This window comes from Neolamprologus multifasciatus, chromosome 18 (assembly GCF_963576455.1).
Source record: "Neolamprologus multifasciatus chromosome 18, fNeoMul1.2, whole genome shotgun sequence".
NCBI classification, from domain to species: domain Eukaryota; kingdom Metazoa; phylum Chordata; class Actinopteri; order Cichliformes; family Cichlidae; genus Neolamprologus; species Neolamprologus multifasciatus.
In genome coordinates, this window is record NC_140456.1 from 1,610,610 (window position 1) to 1,633,515 (window position 22,906).

At 44.5% G+C, this 22,906-nt stretch overlaps 1 protein-coding gene across 11 annotated transcripts in view; it reads right to left on the minus strand.

Moving 5' to 3' along the window:
• Positions 1–22,906, minus strand: part of dlg1b (discs large MAGUK scaffold protein 1b) — a 100,682-nt gene that overhangs the window by 59,844 nt on the left and 17,932 nt on the right. For 7 of the 11 annotated variants that reach the window (XM_085140623.1, XM_085140632.1, XM_085140625.1 and 4 more), the window contains exon 3: positions 18,501–18,664. In XM_085140623.1, coding sequence (XP_084996749.1) covers positions 18,501–18,664 — 164 coding nt within the window. Of the gene's footprint in view, positions 1–12,498; positions 12,571–18,500; positions 18,665–22,906 lie in introns of all 11 variants that reach the window. The other 4 variants (XM_085140621.1, XM_085140622.1, XM_085140624.1 and 1 more) reach the window with 1 other exon arrangement.

Below are 22,906 nucleotides of genomic sequence, written 5' to 3' on the forward strand. Positions count from 1 at the left end.
CAGCGTCTACCAACCACAGCTGGTAAAAATTAAGTTTTTGATTAATCTGTTAGTTCTTTTGGTCTAAAACATAGGTGTCAAACTCTGGCCCGCGGGCCAAATTCGGCCCGCAGCCTAATTACATTTGGCCCGCGAAGCCATACCAAATTACTATCAGAGCTGGCCTACTGGTATTATACAGCTAATATATATATTGTTTAGTATTAAGCTTTGCTTGTTCCATATTCAGTTTTTCAGCAAAACTTGTTTGAGTCCATAAGAAAAGATTCATTCTTATATCTGGAGGAAGATTTTTTTTTTTCAATAAATATAAATGTTAGCCCGCAACTTTGTTCCAGTTTTGACTTTTGGCCCACTGTGTATTTGAGTTTCACACCCCTGGTCTAAAAGTTAGCTCACCCTTAAAATGTCCTTCTTTGCCCAAATAACAGAAATCAAACACAAATCAAAGACCTCACACTGGAAAGACTGGACCAAGTGATTAATTTTCCATTTTGGAGCCATAAATAAGTCAAACGATTACTTGATTAATTTTCCTCCTTCTTTCTTGTGGTTATGAAGGGAACAGCTGCAGCTCTGTGGCTTTAATCAAACATTTACTCTCCAAATTCAACATTTGTCCTGTGATTTTGCTACTATAAAAGGATCTGTTTAATAATGGAAATGAATCATGTTAACATATTGCACATTTCTTTTCCTTCTGTTCTCTTTGTGTTTTCATCCTTCTCTATTCCTTCATCTTTCCCTCTCTCTAAAACACAAAGAGGGAAAATCTATTATTCAGCGCAGCAGAGATATGACAGCTCGGTTTAATATGCAGGGAAACCACAGAGATTCTCCATCAGCATGCATACAAATGGAGGGAGAGGGGGAAAGAGGGGGGAAGCCCAGGGGGGAGCAGAGGATCAGAGAGGAGGAGGAGGAGGAAATCTTCCTCTGCTGTAAAAACGCCTGCAGAGCAAAGCATCAAGCTCTTAAGTACAATAGCAGCATGTTTAACCACAGCCTAATGAAGACTTCAACGCGACGGAGACGAGGAGAAGCAGAGAAACACAGATCCAGAGAAACTGCCGCAGACTCGTGAGAATAAATTAGGAGAATAGAGATTATTTCCATCAAAGTGATAAAAGACGTGGATGACAGCGACCCACAAACGTCACAGTTAATGACGGGTGTTTATCATCTGTTTGACTTCCGTCTGTTCATCAGAGAGAAAACATCAAAAGTTTCACACAGGAACAGAAAAACGGACAAAAATAGATTTTTAAAATAAAATCTGACGCTGTTGCAGCCTTTTTGTCTCGTTATGTGAATGAATGACTTTTTAGCAGATAGCTGATATCACCTTATGTCCACTATTCAAAGCAGGCGATATCACTCATCGCTATGTGTCAACGACTGAGTTGATGCTCCACCGAGGCTGCTAGCACTCAGTGTTATGGTGGGTGGATAGCACGAACCAAGTGAGAATTTAAACTGATCCACAAATGCCCAGCTTCTGTCTTTGGTGACAGAGGGCAGAGTCAGCACTGATACCCGGAGTAACACAACCAGCAGAGGACACGTCTGAAACAAACAACCTGAACAACATCTGGCAGGATGAGGTGAATCTGGGTGCTCAGCCCAGCGGGTGATGTCAGGGGTGGTGTGGTTAAACCAAAACAAACACCTCGTTGCTGTGATCCCAGTCAAGCTCATGACTTTTGGTCCACCTGCCCTGCAGCACTGACAGGTGGCTAGCTCGCACCTTTCCCAGTCCAATGCTGTGAGTTTGTCCACCAGGGAGCAACGTCCCTGTCAGCAACGTCACAAACAACAATCGGCTGATCCGAGTCGAGCAGAGCATAAAATGAGTAACTGCCAATAAAACAAATTATTTTCAGGCATTGTCTCATTAGGGTGAGAAGTTCGGCCATCCGGGAGGGGCTCAGAGTAGAGCCGCTGCTGCTCCACATCGAAAGGAGCCAGCTGAGGTGGTTCGGGCATCTGACGAGGATGCCTCCTGGGTGCCTCCTGGGTGAGGTGTTCCGGGCATGTCCCACCGGGAGGAGGCCCCAGGGCAGACCCAGGACACACTGGAGAGATTATATCTCTCGGCTGGCCTGGGAACGCCTTGATGTTCCCCCGGATAAGCTGGAGGAGGTGGCTGGGGAGAGGGAGGTCTGGGCCTCTCTTCTTAGGCTGCTGCCCCCGCGACCCGGCCTCGGATAACGCGGATGAAGATGGATGGATGGATGTCATATCATCTTCATCAAGGATTCATAAACAACTAAACATAACAAATGTTATACACAGTCTGATTTTACACAAAACAACAGGCGTTTTTAGAGTCAGCACACAGAAAGTTGATCAGTTAAACAGCAACAAAAGAAACTGACTCAAACAACCAACACACACCTGTGTTACCAGACGCCTTTCAAAACAATTCAACCCCCTGCAGCAGTTTGTTATCATGGTGCATGAAGGAGGCGTGAGGCATCAGCTCCAGTGTGTAACAGTAACAGAATGAAAGCTACACATTTTCTTAAAAAGCACCTTATATTTGAAGTTTTACGATAAATGTGTTGCTGTTTTTAGGTTTGGACACAGTCCTGAGTCAGGCCAGGTGCTCTGCAGGTGTTCAGCCACAGACAAATTAAAATGTTGACCTGAAGATTCGTTTATTAAACAGCGTCAGTGTGAACCTTCCACTCACTCACAGAGAAGCTTCTTAAGAAACCTGCCAATTTAACTCCCAGTGGTGCCACGCGATTATGGCATCATCAGCAGAGGTCAAGGGTCACAGCGCACAGAAAGCAAACAGAAGTGAGAGCCAGTCTTCTGCCTCTCTGTTTTCATCTCAGCGCCCTGCCCACGCTTCCCAGCATCCTCTCTGTTCCTCCTCCTCTCCAACCTCTCCTTCTGTTCTCCTCACCTCCCTGCAGACTGCTGGCAGCTTGCTGAGTGTGCGTGTTTGCGTGCGTGTTTGCGTGTGCGTGAGTGTGTTTGCGTGCGTGTGTGAGTGTCTTATTAAACTGCATGGCTGCTCCTCTCGGCTTGTGTCCTCCTTCAGGGCCCATCAGCCTCTTGCAGTGCAAACACAGCCATTAAAAATTCCTCACGGCGCCTCGACGTCACTCACAGCAGGAGCGCCGTTACAGCGAGGGCAGAGGTAATTGTTGAGCTTCCTGTGCCGAGCTTCGACCGCCACAGCTGGACCCGACACGATGTGTCGCGCGGTTTATCTGCTGGGTTAACACCACCAGCTTAGAGAACAGGTGAAACTATCAGAGCAGGGCGACCAAAAATATTTATCACGATATACATTTGAAAATTTGCGATAACGATATAACTGACGATATAATTGACACGAGACAAAACACTTTACAACTAATCAACTTTATCCATTCGCTTCCGCTTATCCTTTCCAGGGTCGCAGGCGGCGCTGGAGCCTATCCCAGCTGTCACAGGGCGAGAGGCGGGGTACACCCTGGACAGGTCGCCAATCTGTCGCAGGGCTTTCATCAAGGGTTTGTTTCCTCCTCCAGGCATCGCTTGAACATCAGCACATCTGTTCTGTCAAACTACAGCAAAGAGAAAATAAACCGCATCTCACGACCGTGCGACAGATGTGACCGCAGAGTCATGTGACCGGCTTTACCGATAAAGGTTTGGGGTCAGAAGGTTTAGTGTTTGCGAGCAGCTCGGGATGTAGTTTATGCACATAATCATCACTAATAGCTTTAATGCAGGTGTTCATCTCTGGGCCATGAAGTACTGCAATACGGGCTCAAAGTACTTAAGACAGTATTAAAATTAAATTATACTTTAAAAGAACTGACATATAAAACAATACCAGATATATAAATAATAATAAATAAATATATAAGATATAATAATATAATATAATAAATATATAAAGTTATTAAATAAAATAAAATAATTAAAATAAATATAAAATTACTTTAGTATTAAAATTATTTAGCATAAAAATAATAAATTAAAAATGCAGACTTTAAAAGTATGAATGTTATTGACGACATTTATTAAGCATTAAGTATATATCAAATTAGAGAAAACTGTCAAGTAAACTCGTGAAAACGTAAATAAAAAAATGCCATCGAGGTCATAAAAAGCTTTTAAATTAAAGTAAATTAAAGTATTTTAAATTGAACACAGGTGAAAACAAAGGTAACGACCAACAGATCAACTAAAGTCAAATCTAGGAATGATTCATGTTTCTGACTCTTCGTGCTCGCAGGTTCACTCTCCTCGCTCTGCCCGTAACCATCATCAATAATTCAGGCGGCTGTTTCCAGGCGCAGCGGCGAGCTGCTGATCGAAGCATCGACAGTCCGACAGCACGAGCTCGTTACGCTTCTCTGCAGGTAGCGGCCGATCGGCCTTCCCATCAGCCCCTGCTACTGCGGTTGTTTTCTGGAAGGAGTGGAGACGGCCGATTTGACCTCCGACCTCCGGCTGCAGCTCTGTGAATGTTTCTGTTTGTGAGGACGACTCCATGTTTAAACAGTAACGAGCTGATTTGTGATTGGATAACTTCTTTCCCACCCACACACTCGTTACAGATTCAGAGCTGTGAGGACGCACAGACTCCTCAGCAAGGAAATGGAGAGCAACTGGACATGACTGCACCGTAACGGAGACGCTGAAACGCCGCGTCCTGTCACAGAGTCATAATTAAATTAAGCATCATCTCCTGCTTGAGTTTTCGCTCCAGGGGGGTGAGGACGTCGACATAAATAGACTTTTGACAGGAAGTGTCTGAATCTGCGTGAGAGCGCCTGCACTGCTGGTTTCAGCGTGGCGAGAAACACAGCAGAGAGATTTGCATCTCTTTTTAAACAAAAAAGATGTTTTTATTTTCCTCATTTCCTGTCATATACGCTGTGTGATCAGGTGTCAGACTGCTCTAAAACTCAGTTTATCAGGTTTTTTCTACTCTCGGATCTGAATGATGTCACAGAGAGGGGATACAGCCACCACTCCCACTAGGTGTTCAAACCTAATCAAAGCTAATCAGGCTGCTTCTTGCATTTATTTAATTTTTAAATCCGACCGAGGATGAACTGAGGGGCTGCATCGAGACAAAGAAGGATTGTTCTGAATTGTGGATCATGCAAAGCAGCTCTAAGAGGGGCCAGGAACAACAACAGGTCCACGTGAAACATCTAAAAACACACCTGCCTGAAACCAGCAAACTTCCTATCAGTGATGAGCCACCAGGACCTGAACTCCCGGCCCGGTTCTGATCCGAGCACCGACCTCCAATCGGAGGCTCCAGCAGTGACCCAGCTCCTACGTTGAAATGTTTACAGGCTGAACCTACATCAGTTTTGGTCTCTGTGGATAATTTTCACCTTCATTCAAACTGTAAACGCTGGTTTTGGTTCTTACGTAACATATTTAGTCACCCGGGCAGCGTGCGTCCTGTAACCGTGTCCTCAGGTGTTCCTCGAGTGCTGATCTGTTGGTGTTCCTGTATTTAGACCGAGCCGACTGTGCTTTGTCCTGCTGAATCACCGAGCTGCAGCTCGTCGCTAATAAGGAGCTGAAAATAGCGCCAACGCCGAGGCGCTGCCCTACAAACACACACCTGAGGCTCTGACACCTTTCCTGTGCGGGGAGGAGACGCCTGAAACAAACAGGAACACGGAGGTTGCTGGTTCAAATCCACTGAGGACTCTTCATCAGTGCTCAGCGGGTGCAGGGAGAAAAACGTCCTTTAAGTTTAATGTCACACGGAGGGAGTTTTTAAGGACGAGGCAGCGGGGGTTCAGATTAGAGGAGAGACACGGATCACAGAAATGGGATTTCAGAGAGAGATGACAGCCTGCAGCGACACTGATCCCAGACCAGCTGGAGACGCCGCCTCGTTTACATACAGCCACGAACGATTCAGCAAACAGATTTAAGAGACTGAAACTCATCTTTCACAACAAAGTTGCTCCTTTAACGCTTCCCACAGACAGAACATGGACACCGGCCTCCTGTTCTAACCTCAGCTTCTGTTTTATTGCTTTCATTTCTGCTCCATCGTTGGTTTTAGAGGCGTCTTTCTCATCTCTACAACATCTTCCTGTCCTCTGTCACCTTTACAGCAGATATTTTAAAACCCCCATTAGACCGTCTTGATGCATTCTCAATCATCCAGGAAAATAAATCTCCAAAAGTTGATTCTGTTCATCTGGACGTAGCGTTTTCTGGGAGAAACGTTTCGTCACTCATCCAGGTGACTTCTTCAGTCTCAGATGACTGCAGGTTTCAATCTTATAAACAGGACATTTGTATAATGACTGAAACCAGCCCACTGAAGGAACAATGGGCTGTGAGGTCAGTTCCTTAATCATAATTATGCAAATTCTCATGACCATTGATAACAACCACTAACCAAAACCCACTGATCAATGGCCATGAGTCCCATTCAGAGAGAGTTGGGGAATGGCTGCAATCACAGCATTGGTAAGATGGCGAAAGAAGGATAGGAGCAGCAACTTCAGCGCGCAAAGATGGCGACTGGCTGAAGTCTGACATTGCCTCAAAAAGCCAAATCTGAACTTCAGGAAACACCGCCACCACTGCAGCGAGCCACCCAAACCTTAAATCCCACGACAGGTTGAGAAGTCGTCATCATAACCAGATACATGCAGCGATATGTTCTGTTATTGAACGCCATGGTTCACGTTTGGTTTTTAAACTCATGCTTGTTGTTTAAAACAACATCATCATGTTTTTTTACAGTTTGAAAGTACCAATAAATAACTGAATAAATGCTTTTGCCCTGGTAGCTTTTATAAACCCAATAAAACAACCAAACACTATGACACAAAGAGAAAGCGCATCACGGAGTAAACCTGGGATTCTTCAGGTTGACCAGGATGCTCAAGGACACAGGTCGACATTTATCACTTAAAAACACTCATAATTAATTTAAAACGCTCCATGGATCTCAACAGACAATGTTCAGTTATCAATCTTTCCCTGACCTACGAAACTACAACTTACAGACGGTCCAGGAACACAAAGAGCTCAAAATAGCTTCGGTAAGGTGACGGCTCCAGACTTCCAACTGGTGTGAACAAAAACGTGAAAGCGCAAAAATCAGCTTTGTCTCGTTCAGCAGCTACAGTGACGCCACAGGAAGCAGAGAGCAGATCACACGCAGCATTATTAGCTCTGTCACATTTTTACATGTTAATAATGTGATAAAAATGAACAATCAAAAGGTCAATATGTTCCAGATGCTTTCAAGTTTCATTCACAGCTCTAAAAACACCAAGAAGCCTGTGTTCAGTTCAAAGTCAGACACCACACACTGCCAGCATAAAGTGAAAACAGTCAGCTGGTAACTATCTTGATCAGTAATCAATAAATGGATTGAACTGAATCATAAACCAACCCAAAAATAAGTATGACTTTAAAAAGAGAAGAGGTTTAATAAACCAAAGGCATGAAAATTTCAATTAAATTTAATCCATATAGCCTCAAATCACAACAACTGTTGCCTTAATGTGTGTTATATTGTAAGGTAAAGACCATACAATAAGATAAAGAGCAAAGAAAATGTCACGCCAAACTCGCATTAGGAAAAGTCAAATTTATCTCTAATCCTTATTTTTTAGAAAAGAAACCGATGAGTAAGAATAAAAGGCTTGGGGCTGTATATGTCCATCAACTTTTCTTCAATTCGGCAATGATACAGTAAAATGAATGGTTTTACTTTCCCTACAATCTTCGCTTCATATCATCAAAACCGGTTACCAACCTCCGTTCATTAGCGATGCTGCTTTAATGGGTATAAAAGGCTGGAATGAGGCGCGAACCCTTCAGAAAAGTAAGTTTTTTACTGAATAAAAAGTCGTCTTTATTATAATATACTAGCCGAATTGACCATCGACTCACAATTAATGACAACATACCACCTATTAGGATGTAGCACTATGTTTGGTAGAAATCTCACTTTTATAAATGTATCGTCACAAATCGATACTAACCACTTCATCAGCGGTGCTGCTTTAATGGGGACCAACGGCGGGAATGAGGCGCGGACCCTTGAAAAAAGTGAATTTTCACCTAATTAAAAAGCCGTTTGAATGATGTAATGAAAGCCGAATTTAACACCGACTCACTCTAAACTAAACTCGCCCTCCAGGGTGTGCGTGTGTCGGTATTTTATGAGCTTTCTTCAAGCGTTACCTTAGTGGTGACAATACAAATGCAGTCCATCGTTCCGAGCCGGGAGTGAAGCCCGGGAACATCAGCATCTCATCTCCGTCCGTCCTTCCTGCTGAGCGAACTCCAGCGAGGCGCCACTCTTCATAAATACTTCACATTCACTCACAAACCGACCGACTGCGGTCATAAATCTACCCAAGAGAGAGAGTGCGCTCACCGGAGAGCCACCTCATCCCTCCCCCGGTCCTCCTTCATACCGTATCCGGAGCTCAGCAGGAGCAGCGCTCGGCGAACCCCGCTCCTCCACACACACAGGCTGCGTTCAGGAGCTTTGGGAAAAACCCACTCCCTCCAAGTTATGAGGTTAAAAGATTAACACGGGACTATTAAAACCAGTCTTGTATTGTTTATTAGCGAGGTTACAGGAGATAGAAATTAATAATATAATTTTATCCAGTCGAGTTTTCACTTTAAACCAATCAATCAAACGCGTTTTGACTGGAAAAATAGTTTCAGAGTGTATTTGAATGCAACACTAAATACCTGTACTGTAATGATTGCGTAATTGCAGACCAGCGTATTTATTAACACTTAAAAAAATAAACAAAGACATTAAATAATACATTTTGGAGCAGCTTAAATTATGTAGTTTAATTATTTATCATATTATAAATTTACACTAATTAAAATATGAATTTATTCTGTAACTGAACTGAGTCAAGTATTTTTACCTTTCAGTAATTACATTTGACATCAGGTATTGTACTTTTAACCAAAACTAAAACAGTTTTGATGCAAATATGACGTTAATGTCATGTTATTGAAATCATTACAATTATTATTTTTCTCCCCTGCAGGTTTTAAATGGCACGTAGGTATTCTGAGCACTCCGTAGGCATGAATGACATCTGCAGATGACGATCTGGGCTGAAATGAGTTTGTACTTATCAGTGAATAATACTGTTTTATTACAAGTGCAACGTGACTCTAAAAAGACTTGATTATAGATAAATTTCAACTTGATAGAATAAAACAGTTATTTCTTCAAATAATCATGTGAAATAGTGACTCATATGATATGTGACTATTCCCTGATATTTTCTACATTAAACAAAGTCTGAAATAAAAAAGAAAAACAGCTGAAACAGCAGTATGTCTGACATTTTTACATAAAAAGGATTCATGAATAATTTTTCTATCAATCAGCTAACTGAATTACAGACTGATGTGTGTATGAAAGTGTCCCTGAAGCGCTATGACGTCCTACTCGATAAGAGACCACAAACTCATCTTGTCTGAGTCAGACTGTGCCTCGGCTTTTCCTCTTGAGGTTTGAAAACACGCTAAGTGCTGCTGATGACATGTATGACTCAACGCCAAATGCTCGTGGAGGTGGAGGAGGAGGAGCAGTGTCCCTCTCAGCAGGAGCAGGGGGAGGAGGAGATGGGGCAGCGTGGGCGTTTGGCAGGTGGGGATCTTTCACAGCTCCATGAATCCGTCATGTAGCTGCGTCGCGTCTCATGCGTGTCATCATCATCATATGGCGTGTTTCACACCTCGATGTTAACACAGAACAGGAAGTGATGCAAGTGCCAGGCTTTACATTAAAGTGAGGAGCTCGTTTGCCCTGAAGAGAAATAGTTATTAGTGTTTTTGTTCTCCAAGCAGCTGAGAGCACCAGAGCGATCGATCAGATGAGCTGCAGCAGTTTGACGTCTGCCGTGCAGCAGCAGCGAGAAGCACGCCTGCATGTTTGACCCGTGTCTGATAATTCACTGCAGAAAAGTTTAAAAAACCTTTATTGAGCTGCTGTGACCCACAACTGTGTTTAGCACTGGACTTTTTGTTTCACAGTAATATGAAAAGAATAGTTTAACCCTGCAGACAAACAGCACCTGCCTCAGGTGTGGACATCTCAAACCGCTCACAGCGCCGTGGTCGTCACACATCACGAAAGTTTTCAGGTAAAGTCGAGATGATGTGAGTTTGATTCCACATCGACTGTCACACAAAGCGCCTCTGAAACACTACTTGTTCACCACCTGCTCACCAGGTACACAGCAGGTTTTTTATTGGTCGATGAGCGTCTTACAGGACGCGCTCACGGTTCGTCCGTGTCCAAGTCTCCGCCTCTTCCTGCGATGATGCTGCGGCTCTGTGGGTTCCGACTACAGACTGTAAATAAAAGATGGACGCAGTTTCCAGCCGTGCAAAATGAAGCCGGTGCATTCTTCTGAATGTCCAGCAGGTGGCGCCTCCTCTGACCCTCGAGCCTGATCATCTGATCCTGATGAGTTCATGGTCTCAGTCGCTGCTTTCAGGTGTCATTAAACGCAACACAGTGTTGATTGTTTTGTTCCCATTAGAGTTTTTAAAAAAAGACAAAGAGGGAGATGCTCATTGGCTAACAACTTGTGATTGAAAGTCATTAACCAATGAAGCCTCACCTGTCAGCAGGTGTTCTCCACCTGCAGCCTGACGACAGTGAAACAATGTGGGATACAAAGGGAGCTGAGCCTTGATAGATGGTTTGACCACAGCTTCATGTTGTGTGAATTATTAACTCTCTCCAGGCCGAGGCTCTGAGCCGCCGCTGCCTCATGGTGAATAATGTTTGCTTATGGACGAAGCTTCGCAGGTAGATTTTGCATAAGTGGGTCACAGCAATGTGAGGTCAGAAAGTCCCCCGGACGAGCTGCGGCGCTCAGAAACGTACAACACTGAGAAACACATGAGGATGGTATTTGAAAGCAGCACGAGACACACAGGAGCCTGAAGAGGCGGCGCAGGACCGAAGCCTCACGGAAACCTGAAGTGAAATCCACACGAACCACCACCACGAAGGTGCTGAACGCCAGTACAGCTCCAGTCTGTCCGGGCAAGGCTCCTTCACAATAAAAGCTCCACACATGCAGGCTCAGGGGTCAGGCTGCCTGGCTGCAGGGTCACACCCAGTGTTTTTTAACGGACTCTCTCACTAACAGCTCAAAATGTAAAGCTGACCCATTTCAAACACTAAGCTACTTTTTATCAGCTGATATTTGAGACATGCTGACATGAATTCAGTGAAGTTTGAACGTCTGTTTGCTCAGTTTGGATAAAATAAGGAAGCGAAATTCAATCAAAAACAATAAACATGAACTGATCGAAGAGTTTCACTTCGATTTAAGATTCATTTGGACTTGAATGTGAATGAAACTGTGCTGCAGAGCTGAAATACAGGAAGTGAAACCTGCACGGCGCTAACGAACAAACTTCTGTTACCGTATCCTGAGCTTAAAGTGAATTTTTAATCTGCATCATTTAAAGAGATTAAAAGCATCAGTAAAATGTTCTTAAACACATTCACTGCTGCTGTGAACAGCTCTATTAAATCTACTGTGTTTCTATTGTGCTGTGGGTAAAGTTTTAATCCACGTTTAACACTTTAAATGATTTTAATATGACTTTAATCCAACTTTGATTCACAGCTTCTTGTGGAAACACTGGTTACATTTTAGGTTTGTTGTTGCAGTAAAGTGAAGCACCAACTGTTCTCAAAGCTCATGTAACTGCAGAATAACAGCTCACATGCATTTATTAGCTAGCTCTGATATTTTCATGTGAAACATGGCGTCATTTTTATTTTTGCTTGTTTTCCATTTATGGTCACGGCGTGAAAAGAAAAGCTCGTCAAACCTGATTCGATGTGTAAACTAAACGACTGAAGACTCGTTCGTGTAAATCAGTTAATAAAGTTTTTACCACATCAGTGACAGCTCTGTGTGTGTGTGTGTGTGTGTGTGTGTGTGTGTGTGTGTGTGTGTGTGTGTGTGTGTGTGTGTGTGTGTGTGCGCGTGTGTGTGCAGCTCTGAGGACCGGAGGTGTACCGTTCAGACCCGACAACATGAACCAAAACGAATGAAGCACGATGAACCCACGACCCCTGAACACAGCACAGACAGCCTCGACGTGCCGCCGCGTTCCTGCTGACAGAAATATTTAAACTCTGAGACCAGACGTGAAGATGGAGGATGCAAACTGAAGGAGCTTCAGGTCAGGACGAAGCTCACACGCCGACCATGACGCCGCGGCGCCTCGGTGAGAGGAGTTTGTTTTATTGATCAGTGTTAAAAACAATCCTCAGACTTCAGCTCCGGTTTCACTTTCATCCAAACTCAGATCAGAACGACTCAAAGCGACACGTTGAGGCCGTCTGGGCGAACCCGACCCCTGACCCCCACCCCTCCGATGGCCCAAAAAAAAAGCACACGAGGACTGGATGGGACATGCGGCGAAGGTGGACGACACCGACAGCCCCTCCCACCAACAGCAGGCAGTACTTACTTGTCCGTCACGGCCAGGCGGGCGCTTGGCCTGCGCCAACGTGTGGAGGATTTCGTTTAGGAGGGGGGAGTCCTACGGGGGAGCGTGAGCGTTTACAGTCGGGAAAAAGAGGAAAGAAGAAGAAAAGCATTCAATCAACAACACAGCAGGTTCAAACATCTCAGCCAACGTCAGGTTTCTGATCTAAACACGATGCGCACGTCCCTCCAGCTCTGATCATCAGGTGAAATATGTCACACGGACGCACGTTTGCCTCCGTTCATGCATCTGCAAAGAGCTGAAACCCAACCAGCTGCAGCAGCGCGTTATGGTGGCTGGCAGAAAACTCCCGGGGTCATTATGGCCGACTGCACGTCGTTCAGGGCACAGAGCAGAAAACACGTGACCCGGTCGACCTGTTCTGAAAATAAGGAGCCAGCTTATTGGCTCCAGAGGATACAGATGGAGTACTGATCGCCTGGTCAAACAACCAGCTCACCTTTACACCCATGTGACCCAAACCCAGGTCCTGGACAGCTGAGAGCACAGGACTGAAAAACCAGGATGAACGAGCTCAGTCGGGCTCTGGAAAAGCTCCTCAGACAACAAACGGACAAGAAGGTGAAAGACGTTCTGGAAAAGAGCCCGATGCCTCACTCAGGAAACAAACGGTTAGCCAGCTCCATCGGATGAGAACCGTGACCTCCACTGAACCTGGATGTGGCGCTCACTCACATAGCGAGCGTCAGAGTAAATCCTGAGCGTGCATCAGCTGCCACGCAACCCCGAACGGTAACCTCAGGCCAGCCGCGAGCGGATGAGCGTCTCCGTCCACCTGCCCGAGCGCACAGCACGGGAATAATGATGCATTACAGACTCCAGCTGTTTGCCACGGCAACCTCTGCAAACTTCAGCTTTAACTCCCAAAAAAACAATCTCATACAAAGACACAAAACAACATTTTCTGGATTATACTCCAATTTCAGGCTGATCCCATCTATTATGAAAACACGGGATTAGAGCGAATGAACGAAGCAGAGGAGGCAGATTGCTCCGTTTTCACTAACAGAATCGCCGGCGTTCACGTTTCACATGTTGGCGTTCACCACAACGTCGCAAATCACATCTTGGAGACGTGTTTGTGCCGCAGACAGAAGCTCAAACACTGAGGTGTCAGGATTTAAAGCACCAAACAAACAACCTGCCGCCTCTGCTCTCGATTTTCAGGAAGAGAAAACAGAAACTTTACTGAAAGTAACTTTAAAAGCGTGCAGACTGATCGCTGACATTAATCCAGGGGTGTCCAAACTTTTTTCACTGAGGGCCACATACATAAAAATATAGGAGGGGCTGGGCCACTTACTAGAAATTAGGTATATAACCTTAACTTTAGTGTATTAAAGTTAGAAAAATCACTTACATGTGGTCGAATATATTATATTGTTGAATATAATTAAAGACAAAACTGCCTTCATCACAGCTTTCCATAAATGGATCTTTATTGATTTATTCTGAAAAAGCTTTGGTAGCTCATTCTCAGAACAGCAGCCTCAGATTTCTTCTTAGAAGATTTACAGCACAGAGAAAAAACAATAAAGGGGAAAATGGGACGGGTACATTTCAAGTTTGTTATTTAAGTTATTAGGCTAAGCAACACACCTATTAACGTTCGTTTGAAACCGTTATCAACATTAACAGACTGAACTGGACTTAATAACAGGAGTGCATATAATTTTAGTAAATTATTCTGGTGAGTATCAGCTGCGCTGGCGATCAGGCACGAGTGGCTGATCGCCACTCGTGCCAAAAATCTAGACAAATGTCACTTGATCAAGGAGCAAATCTGCATCAGATGAGATCAGCTGACTTTGCGTGTACGTGGGCAGTGCACAGCGGTGTGTACTCTGTGTGTTAACAAGAAAAGCGCATATAAGAAAGTGGTGTGCAAAAGCAGGGTAGTGACAGAATTGATGCGCATTATTGATATTTGAAGCATGTGTACCTGCACATTAACACACGGGTACTGTGGAATATATTTTTTACTCACCTAAAGTGCTCGTCCACTCCCCGCAAAAAAATAGCAGCTGTGCGGTGTCTGTGGCATCAGTGCTCTCATCGCATGCGATGGAGTAAAGATCAAAAGCACAGCTTTATCAGACAGTTGCAGTTTCATGTTGGCTGACAAGTCTTCAACAACTGGATTTCTGGACATGCTGACGTTGTTGACGGGCGCATTATTTCGGTGACTTTAACGAGGCCGTGTTTTATGAGGTCTCCATCTGAAAAAGGCTTGCCATGTCTTGCGATGAGTTGGGCGACCTCATAGCTGGCTATTGTAGCCTTTTCCTGGACCTTTTGAGCACGAAAAAATTACTGTTGCTGACCCCGCAGGATGGACAGCTCAGGTTGAGTGGTTTGGTGACAAAGAGAGGAAATTTAATTTCTGCTCTCGATCAGCACCAGTGTAGGATGCATAGGCCTGATGTTTGGTTTCATAATGACGTCGTACATTATACTCTTTCATAACTGCCATAATTTCAGTGCAGATCAAACAGACACACTTCCCCTTGAATTCTTTGATGAAATATTCACTCTCCCACCATGTCTGAAATTTTCTGCATTCACTTTCTACCTTTCGCTTCTTTGGTTCTGCCATGTTTAGTAACTAACTTTCTTCTGTGATTGTCCTTTTTGGTGGAGCAACTGCCTCGATCGACAGTAGCTCCCCCTGGTGTTAAAACTAAGAAGTGCAATACACTCAAGCAAAAGTTGAAGTGCGGGCCATATTCGATTCTATTTATAAAATTACTTGCGGGCCAATTAAAAATGGATCGCGGGCCGCAGTTGGCCCGCGGGCCGGAGTTTGGACACCCCTGCATTAATCTCTCACTTTTACCAATAATCAATCAATTGTTTCAAATAATAAGACGTCAGAAAACTAAAACATCAAAGTCACCACTTTCACTGTCTTTTTTTCCCCGTTTTACCTGCAGAGTCACTTTTTCTACTTTCAGCGAGTCTTTATTTTATTTGACTTTTTGTCCCGTTTGATTTGGTTTTGTGTCATTTTATCTTCTGTTCTGTTACATTTTATCGAGCTGCTCTGTTGTGTTTCTGATGTTTATGTGCTGCATAGACTCTGGAACTTCACAACATCTGGAATAAACCAAGTTGTAGTTTGAGGGTTGAGCAGCTGTGCTCAGGTCTGCACACACGTTTGAATAGAAAAGCAGCACAGATTCATTCTGCAGGTAAAATAACTCCAATAATAAACTGATCAATCATGTCTTTGATCAACACGAGAGTGAAAATCCAGTAAAATCTCAGCGTCGTTGACCTCGGACTGTTTTTCAAGTGAGAAGTTTAAACGTCCTCACAAACGTTTACATCAGATCAGCACAAAACTGGAAACTGGAGGAAATTTGTTCTTCTTATATTATAGAAAGTAACTGAAATCTGTGGATTTCCGATCAATAACAGTTTGATGTTCAACATTATTTCTGTTTGTTTTCTTGTTGAGATGCATGTTTAAAAACAACAACAATCGTTTGTTTTTCCCTGAAACTGAACGTCGTTTGGATTTTCGAGCGCAGCGGTTTAATGTTAAAGCGTTCGCTTTGATTCAGGGACTAACGAGGGATCAGTTTATGTTTTCTGGTCGTTTTATAACCAAACAATCAATAAATTATTGACGTAAACAAACTGCCAGATGGTGATGAAGTGTAACTGATGACAGTTTAGATAAAAATCAGGGAAACAGTTGGTTTTTGCTTTCCCTTCACACACACACACACACACACACACACACACACGCTCCTTCAGGCCCCTCAAACATGTCATCAGGAAGTCAGAAGCACAAAAACACACCTGAGGTTAAACACGAGCTCAGCGAGTGGAGCGCACGCACACACACACACACACACACACACACACACACACACACACACACACACACACACGATGAAACCAGCTGCTCCGCCTTTAACAACTTTGGATGATCTCCACCTCGGCAGGGGAGTGAACCTCCACGAGCGCTCACACACGTGACTGTTGTTGCAGAAGGAAACATCACCCGTCTCATCTCGTTTTCACTTTCCTCGCTTTAACAGCACAACTCATGAAGTTTGTTCTTCCTCAGGCTGCTGATCTAAATCTTCATCATCATCATCACCGTCCTGTGGACTAGTGAAGGACATCTGACGCCATCGTGTCCTCCAACACAAACGTCGTCTTTTAGCTCAAAGCTGCTGCGGAGGCGCACGGTCACGTACAGCAGAGAGAAACTGAACAGTTGCTCTCATGGCTGAAAATCAGTCAAACATTTAAAAGCAGTTTGGTTCAGAGTTTCTGTTTTAACATCATTTAAACTCAAGGTGAAGCAACGACGCTCCAGATTTATGTCCAACACACCTGTGCACAGCGTGAAACAGAAATCAGCTCGGGCTGAATCGACTTTCATTTTGTTCAATACCAATTTGTACCACCAGATGGCGCAGTGATTACACGTTTTTATTTAACATGTGAGAGCAGCTAAGAAGAAATGCCAAATGTTAAAAACAGCACAGACTAGGAAAGTGCTGCCGAACAAATTCTGCAGAACATAATTACTAAAAGTTCGTTTGAAACATGAAAAATTAAGTTAACATTTAATTCATGATCAAAAGAAAACCTGCAGTTCCTCCAATGTCCACCGGAGGCTCTGGCAGCGAGTGAGTTCCCACAGACTTTTTAAATAAAATGTTCAGAAACCGCTTTGGTCTCCAGAGCCGTTTAAGGGTTTACAGTTTGTAGTTTCAGGGGCGTGGCCTCTTCGACAGGTGAATGGTGACACAGGTGGTTGTAGCTGCTAGCTGGCTCCAAGCTTGAGCTGGTATTCTGGACTGTTTTAATGACATCATCTGACCAGCAGTGAGGTTACGGCACTAACAGACCGTCCAAGAAGTCTGAGCTCCAGATTTAATGAAATGTAACAATTTAAATTGGATGTTAGCATTAATTAGCATTAATTAGCACCACTCCATGTCTCTGAATGCAAGCTTGCTAGCATTACCAGGTAACTGAGCATTTAACTACCTACATGTTCACTACTGGCTCCAAAAACCAACATGGTGGCAGCCAAACTGCTAAGACTGAGGACAAAACCAAAGGGTGACATCACCGTGGTTACGTCTATATTTAAAAAAAGCCCAGAAAAGTAAACAGGAAAGAAAAGAAGGTTTCATTTTGGCTTCTCCGGTTACGAACAAAATACCAACGTGTCATTCTCTATTTTTAAATCTCTCGTTTATGAGTGATGACTGTTTCTGTCACTGCCAGGAAATACCAAGACATGGCTGCTGTAACTGGTAAACAAGACAGGAAGATCCAGCTCTTGTTTCAAAATAAGAGCAGGAGGAGTGATAACAGATGGCATCCACACACTGATGGAGGGTTTTCTTGGCCTTTAGGAGACGACCGACCACAACCGCTCAGCGTAGCGCGAGCTAAAGATGCATTCATGCGTTTCAGTCATTTCAGGGTTTTGGAAATCAGAAAAAATGTATTTCAGCTCCTGTAATTTTAACGTTCTGGATAAAATAGTCTCACAGTTTTTGTGAGTTTTCTTTTGAAGGAAGAAAACCGACACTCAATGAGGCTCCAAGCAGAAATATTATTGCTGCAGTGAAACGAGTTGCTCATCAGCCCAAACTAATCAAACCAAACACGCTGTGACCAGGAGTTCGACCCGTTTGTACCCGTCAAGGAGCCGGCGCTGGCGGGAATCCTGCTTTTCCTCGTTTAGTGCGAGCGGGGAGCAGATGGCGTCAGTTTGTCCATCGAGCTGCTTTGCAAATCAAACGCAGCTTCATTTTTCATCCTGCGCGGTCTGAAAGGTTTGATCTATTTTTACCGTTTTCTATTTTTAACCAACGGTCGGCGTCTCTGCTACAGAGCAGCAGGAAGCAGGAAAAAGAACCCGAGTGTTGGTGGCACTTCCTGTCCTGACGGGCGGAGCGGCAGCTGTCAGCAGCTGGAGTTCTTACCTCGATGCTGGTGCTAAGGCTGGGCAGCGTGTCCGAGGTCACCGTTGTACTTTGAAGGCTGGAGAAGTCCCATAGGTTGACGGGCGCCATGGGGTCCGCCCCCTTGGAAGACTCCACCCATCTTTGACTGTCCAATAAGGTCACTTCGTAAAACTCCTGGATATCTGCGAGGACACAGAGAGACAGGCGATTGGTAATGGAGTCGTTTTCAACTTCATTTATTTTATTTATCTTTAACTGGTAGACTCTTCCCATGCTCTTATTTTGAAGGCTCTGTCTATTTTGTCATTTCCTGTCTAACAGCTTGTACGTCCTTTGCTCTCCCTGGCGCAGGTCGCAGGTGTAATTAGAGTAGAAATATATTTTATTTAATCAGAATAAAGATGAAATCTGATCAGTTTCCATTACAAGCTGCTGCTAATTTTTCACAATAAAAGCTTTGATAAGAAGTGAAGGTTCCTGTCTCGTAAAACATTTTAGATTTGAGTATTTCTTCACTTAAAAATCAGATTCGCTGAGCTCAGAGCTCACGGAGCAGGCGAGGGAGGCCAGAGTGCAGGACAAACACCGACCTGACACTCGTCGGGGTCACGACCGCGAGTTTTGCGGCGGAGGCGACACACAGGAAACGGCTTCATCAGGCCGACATTAACGTTCAGTAAAAGTACAGCACGTGACACGTTTGGAGGTTTTCCACTGCCATTAAAAACGTTTAAAACAGATTAAAGAAAATGCTGCTCACGCTTTCATGTATAGGTCAGGATCAGGTTTCCACAGGTGAGTCACCTGCTGATACACACCTGTCACATTCAGAGAAATGAAGAATAAAGCAAACAAAAAACACTGAATCTCAGATGGAAATCTTTCTGCACAGCGACTCGTTTCACTGTTAAAGCAGGAGTAAAAGAAAGAGTCAGGTCAGGAGTTTTAAAGCAGAGCTTTTCAAAATAAAGCACCTGCATCTCTGTGAGTGTTCGAGCAGGAGGTCTGTCCTCAGCCCGTACATGCTTCTGCCACACTGTATGGATGGATATGATTGGTTGTTTTATTATATGCAGACGTTCCTGATGAGGCCACGAGCTGAAGCACGTCGCTTTGACCTCCTCGGTTTGAGCTCAGCGGGTCAAACTGCTGCAGCGAGTGACTAACAGCGACTGACGGTGTGATTGATATCATGCCTCCACGTTCACATGTTTACAGTAGGCTGTTATTATAAAAAGCTTCGCCCTGGCAGCCGCATCCAGCGAGCTTTTTTTATATCCCGAAACGCGCTCGCAGCGAGCGGATCTAAATTAAGCGGGCTTTCTTTGGCTCGCCGTGGCAGCTGACCGCCCAGCCGGCACAGATGTTTCCCCCTAAACCGTCAGATCACCACTTCAACAGCTCCTCGGGATGACCACTGGCCTTTAAATCTCTGGCACTCCCCGCCGTCAGCCCGCAGCGGCGTCTCGCTGCCTGTTAACCCTTTCCACACGGATTTGTAACGACCTCAGAAAGTACCGAGCTCGGTAAAAATGTAAAAGGAGTGCAGCGCCTGGATGGATCCGAGGAAGCAATCATGAGAAATGAGGAATCCCAAACATCCTCCGGGCTCCTGGTGGCTTTACAGCCTCTATTTTGGAGCTTTGGCACATCGAGAGCTATAAATAAAACAAAAAGCAGCTCCGCCATAAAGTCTCCTACTTTTACACCCAGTGGAAACTTTCATTGGGTCCACATTTACAATCCAAACCAATCAAAGAAAAGCTGCTCCGGCTCCACCTCTGCAGACCGTCGCCTGTCGACAGGCAGCGGATCACCGTCAAACTTCCAGCTCTGCTCGCCATCTCACCCACTGCAACCCACCTGCATCCTGACCCACCCCCACACACCTTTCTCTGCTTTCCCAGCACATAAACAAACACGACTGCTTTTCACAGACATCTAAACTTTTATTCTTTCAACCTGCCCACTGTTTTCTCAGCCTCTCGGCTCTTTGCCTTTAATGATGGTGTTATCTGCTTTGTAACAGTCTAAACTAAACTACGTTCTTTCTGAGCACTCAGGGGCTTCCTGTGCTCTGCTCTTTCACAATAAAAGCCTCTACCATGGCTACCAGCAGTGCCACGTGGAGCTGCAACGTCTAACCTGCAGACTCACCCTGAACCGGGCTGAATTATCACATTTATCATCAGGTGTGCTTCATGGGCCGGTCGGTCACATGACTGAGAACAACATCAGTGAAGCAGAGCGCTGTGATTGTCACTGACTGCAGCTTACGTAAAAGCCTTTGATGACTGAAAATAGCCTCAGATATCAGCGCAGAAGCTGATGCAAGAACTAAAAATACAAAGTCGTCTCTTTGTTTCCACAACTGTGTGAACGTCTGCAGCATCCTGGCCCCGAAAAGTCTCAGCAGCAGCTGGATCCCATCAGGCTCCCACACTCATGACCCCACAGGGCGAAGCCCACCGACTGTTTCACCAGTGACACCTTTGGCACTTAGTGAAAGACTTGACGGTGGAGATCCATCCAGACTTTAAGCTCAGCTAGCGTACAGACACTTTACCTTTGGATATCTGCTGATTCTGAGCCCCACAGTTAAAGTCATAAGTGTGCGATTGACACTCTGTGATAAATCTACGCTGCGGACACGTCGTTAGCCGCAGACCAACACCTCCCTGGAAGAATAACTACACGTCGTCTCAACGCAGCGCCTGTGATTGGCCTGCTCAGTAATTCTTGGGAACTATCAGAAAGGATGTGAGGAAACCACAACAAACAGCGAGGAAGCCAGAGGGACGAAGCTGCAGAGTTTTGTTTCTAAACCACCAGGACGCGACCACCACACACCGGCATCAACACCAGGGTAGATACATCGTTACAAGATAACAGATCAATACACTGAAATAATCTCCCAGTCTCACTGTGTGTGCACCTCCTTCCACACAGAGTGGAGCAGAGGGAGCTTGTTTCAGTCGGAGGAGGAATGAACTGAGACAAAGAAGGATTATTCTTAGCGGAAAAAAATCATGCAAAGCTCAAGTTCAAGAATCAAAATCTTGAGCTGGAAATGAGAGAAATTAAAGTTGGAGGATAAAACTTCCACCAGTCTCTTCCTAATTCAAGTGCATGCGCAGCTACAAGCTACAGCAGCTGTCACAAACATGAAATCACTACATTTAAACTCCGCCCACAGCAGCTGCCCGGCATGTTTCTAACACCGTTTGTAAAAACGCGACCGATCCACCCAGGAGTTTTTCACCATCCGTGGAACGCCGTCACTCGACTGTTTAGCTCAGCTAATAAAAATCCAGCTTTCTTTCCTCTGAGAGGCCGTAACACTTTGTTCCTCCAGTGTGACTGAGCAACACGACGACTGTTTCTAACAGATTCATTATAAGTTGTTAGTTAATGCATTCGTTTAATGGCAGATTTAACTACATGCTGTTGTATCTGTTTTTATGAGCATACTCACTTTTTCTATTAACCTAAATAACATTTACTGACCGTTTAAAGACGACAAAGATATAACATTTTAACGGCGCCCTGCATCACTGCAGCATGCTGCAGCTCCTCCTGCAGAGACCAGATGCTGCACAAAGAGTAGATTTAAACAAATACAGGCACAGATAGAAAGTTGGATTACAGGGAGGTGGAGGTCACCATGAGCAGGCTAGAGGATTAAACGATGAAATATGGAGACGAATGACGAGAAATAAAAACCAGAGATGATGCTCAATGTCAAGTCTGCTTTTGTTTTCCCAGCCAGCGCCCCCTAGAGGCTGTAACATGCAGCACACACTGCTCAGCAACTTTAATTTCATTGGATATAAACAGCATGTGCACAGTCAGATTTTCAGGGAAAATTATTTTAAAAGTTTCTGATTATGTCTCAAAAATGGTTTTAAAACACTTTTTCCTGACAGTAATGCTCCAAACACCAAATATTTACCTTCAGGACTCTTCAAAGACTTCTCTGGTGGCTTTGGTGGGCAGAGGTTAGTGGAAACAAACGCACACACCAGGAGAAGCTGGTTTATATATTTATTTAACAGCCAGAAGTAATCGAGGTCACGTCACTGAGTATTTAGTTTCCAGACTTCTGTAAATGAACCTGTTAAACTGAGGAGACTAACAGGTCTGATCGAGAGCACACACTGAGCTGCACTTTAAACCAGCTTAAGCTGCTTCTTTCACTGACGGGTTTAATGCAGCTTTTTTATTCTTTAAACTTAAGCAGTGCAAACTGAGCCCGAGTAAATGAAAGGCTCCGGGGTCACCTGACCGTGAGAGCGCTGGTTTCCCTGCTGTCAGTCCGTCTGTCCTCGGGGGACGGCCTTAAACACGGCGCTGAATTGATGCCCAATAACAGAGAGACCTCTGTGGAATTGTGGGAGACTCGGAGATCGTTTTACAGTGAAACC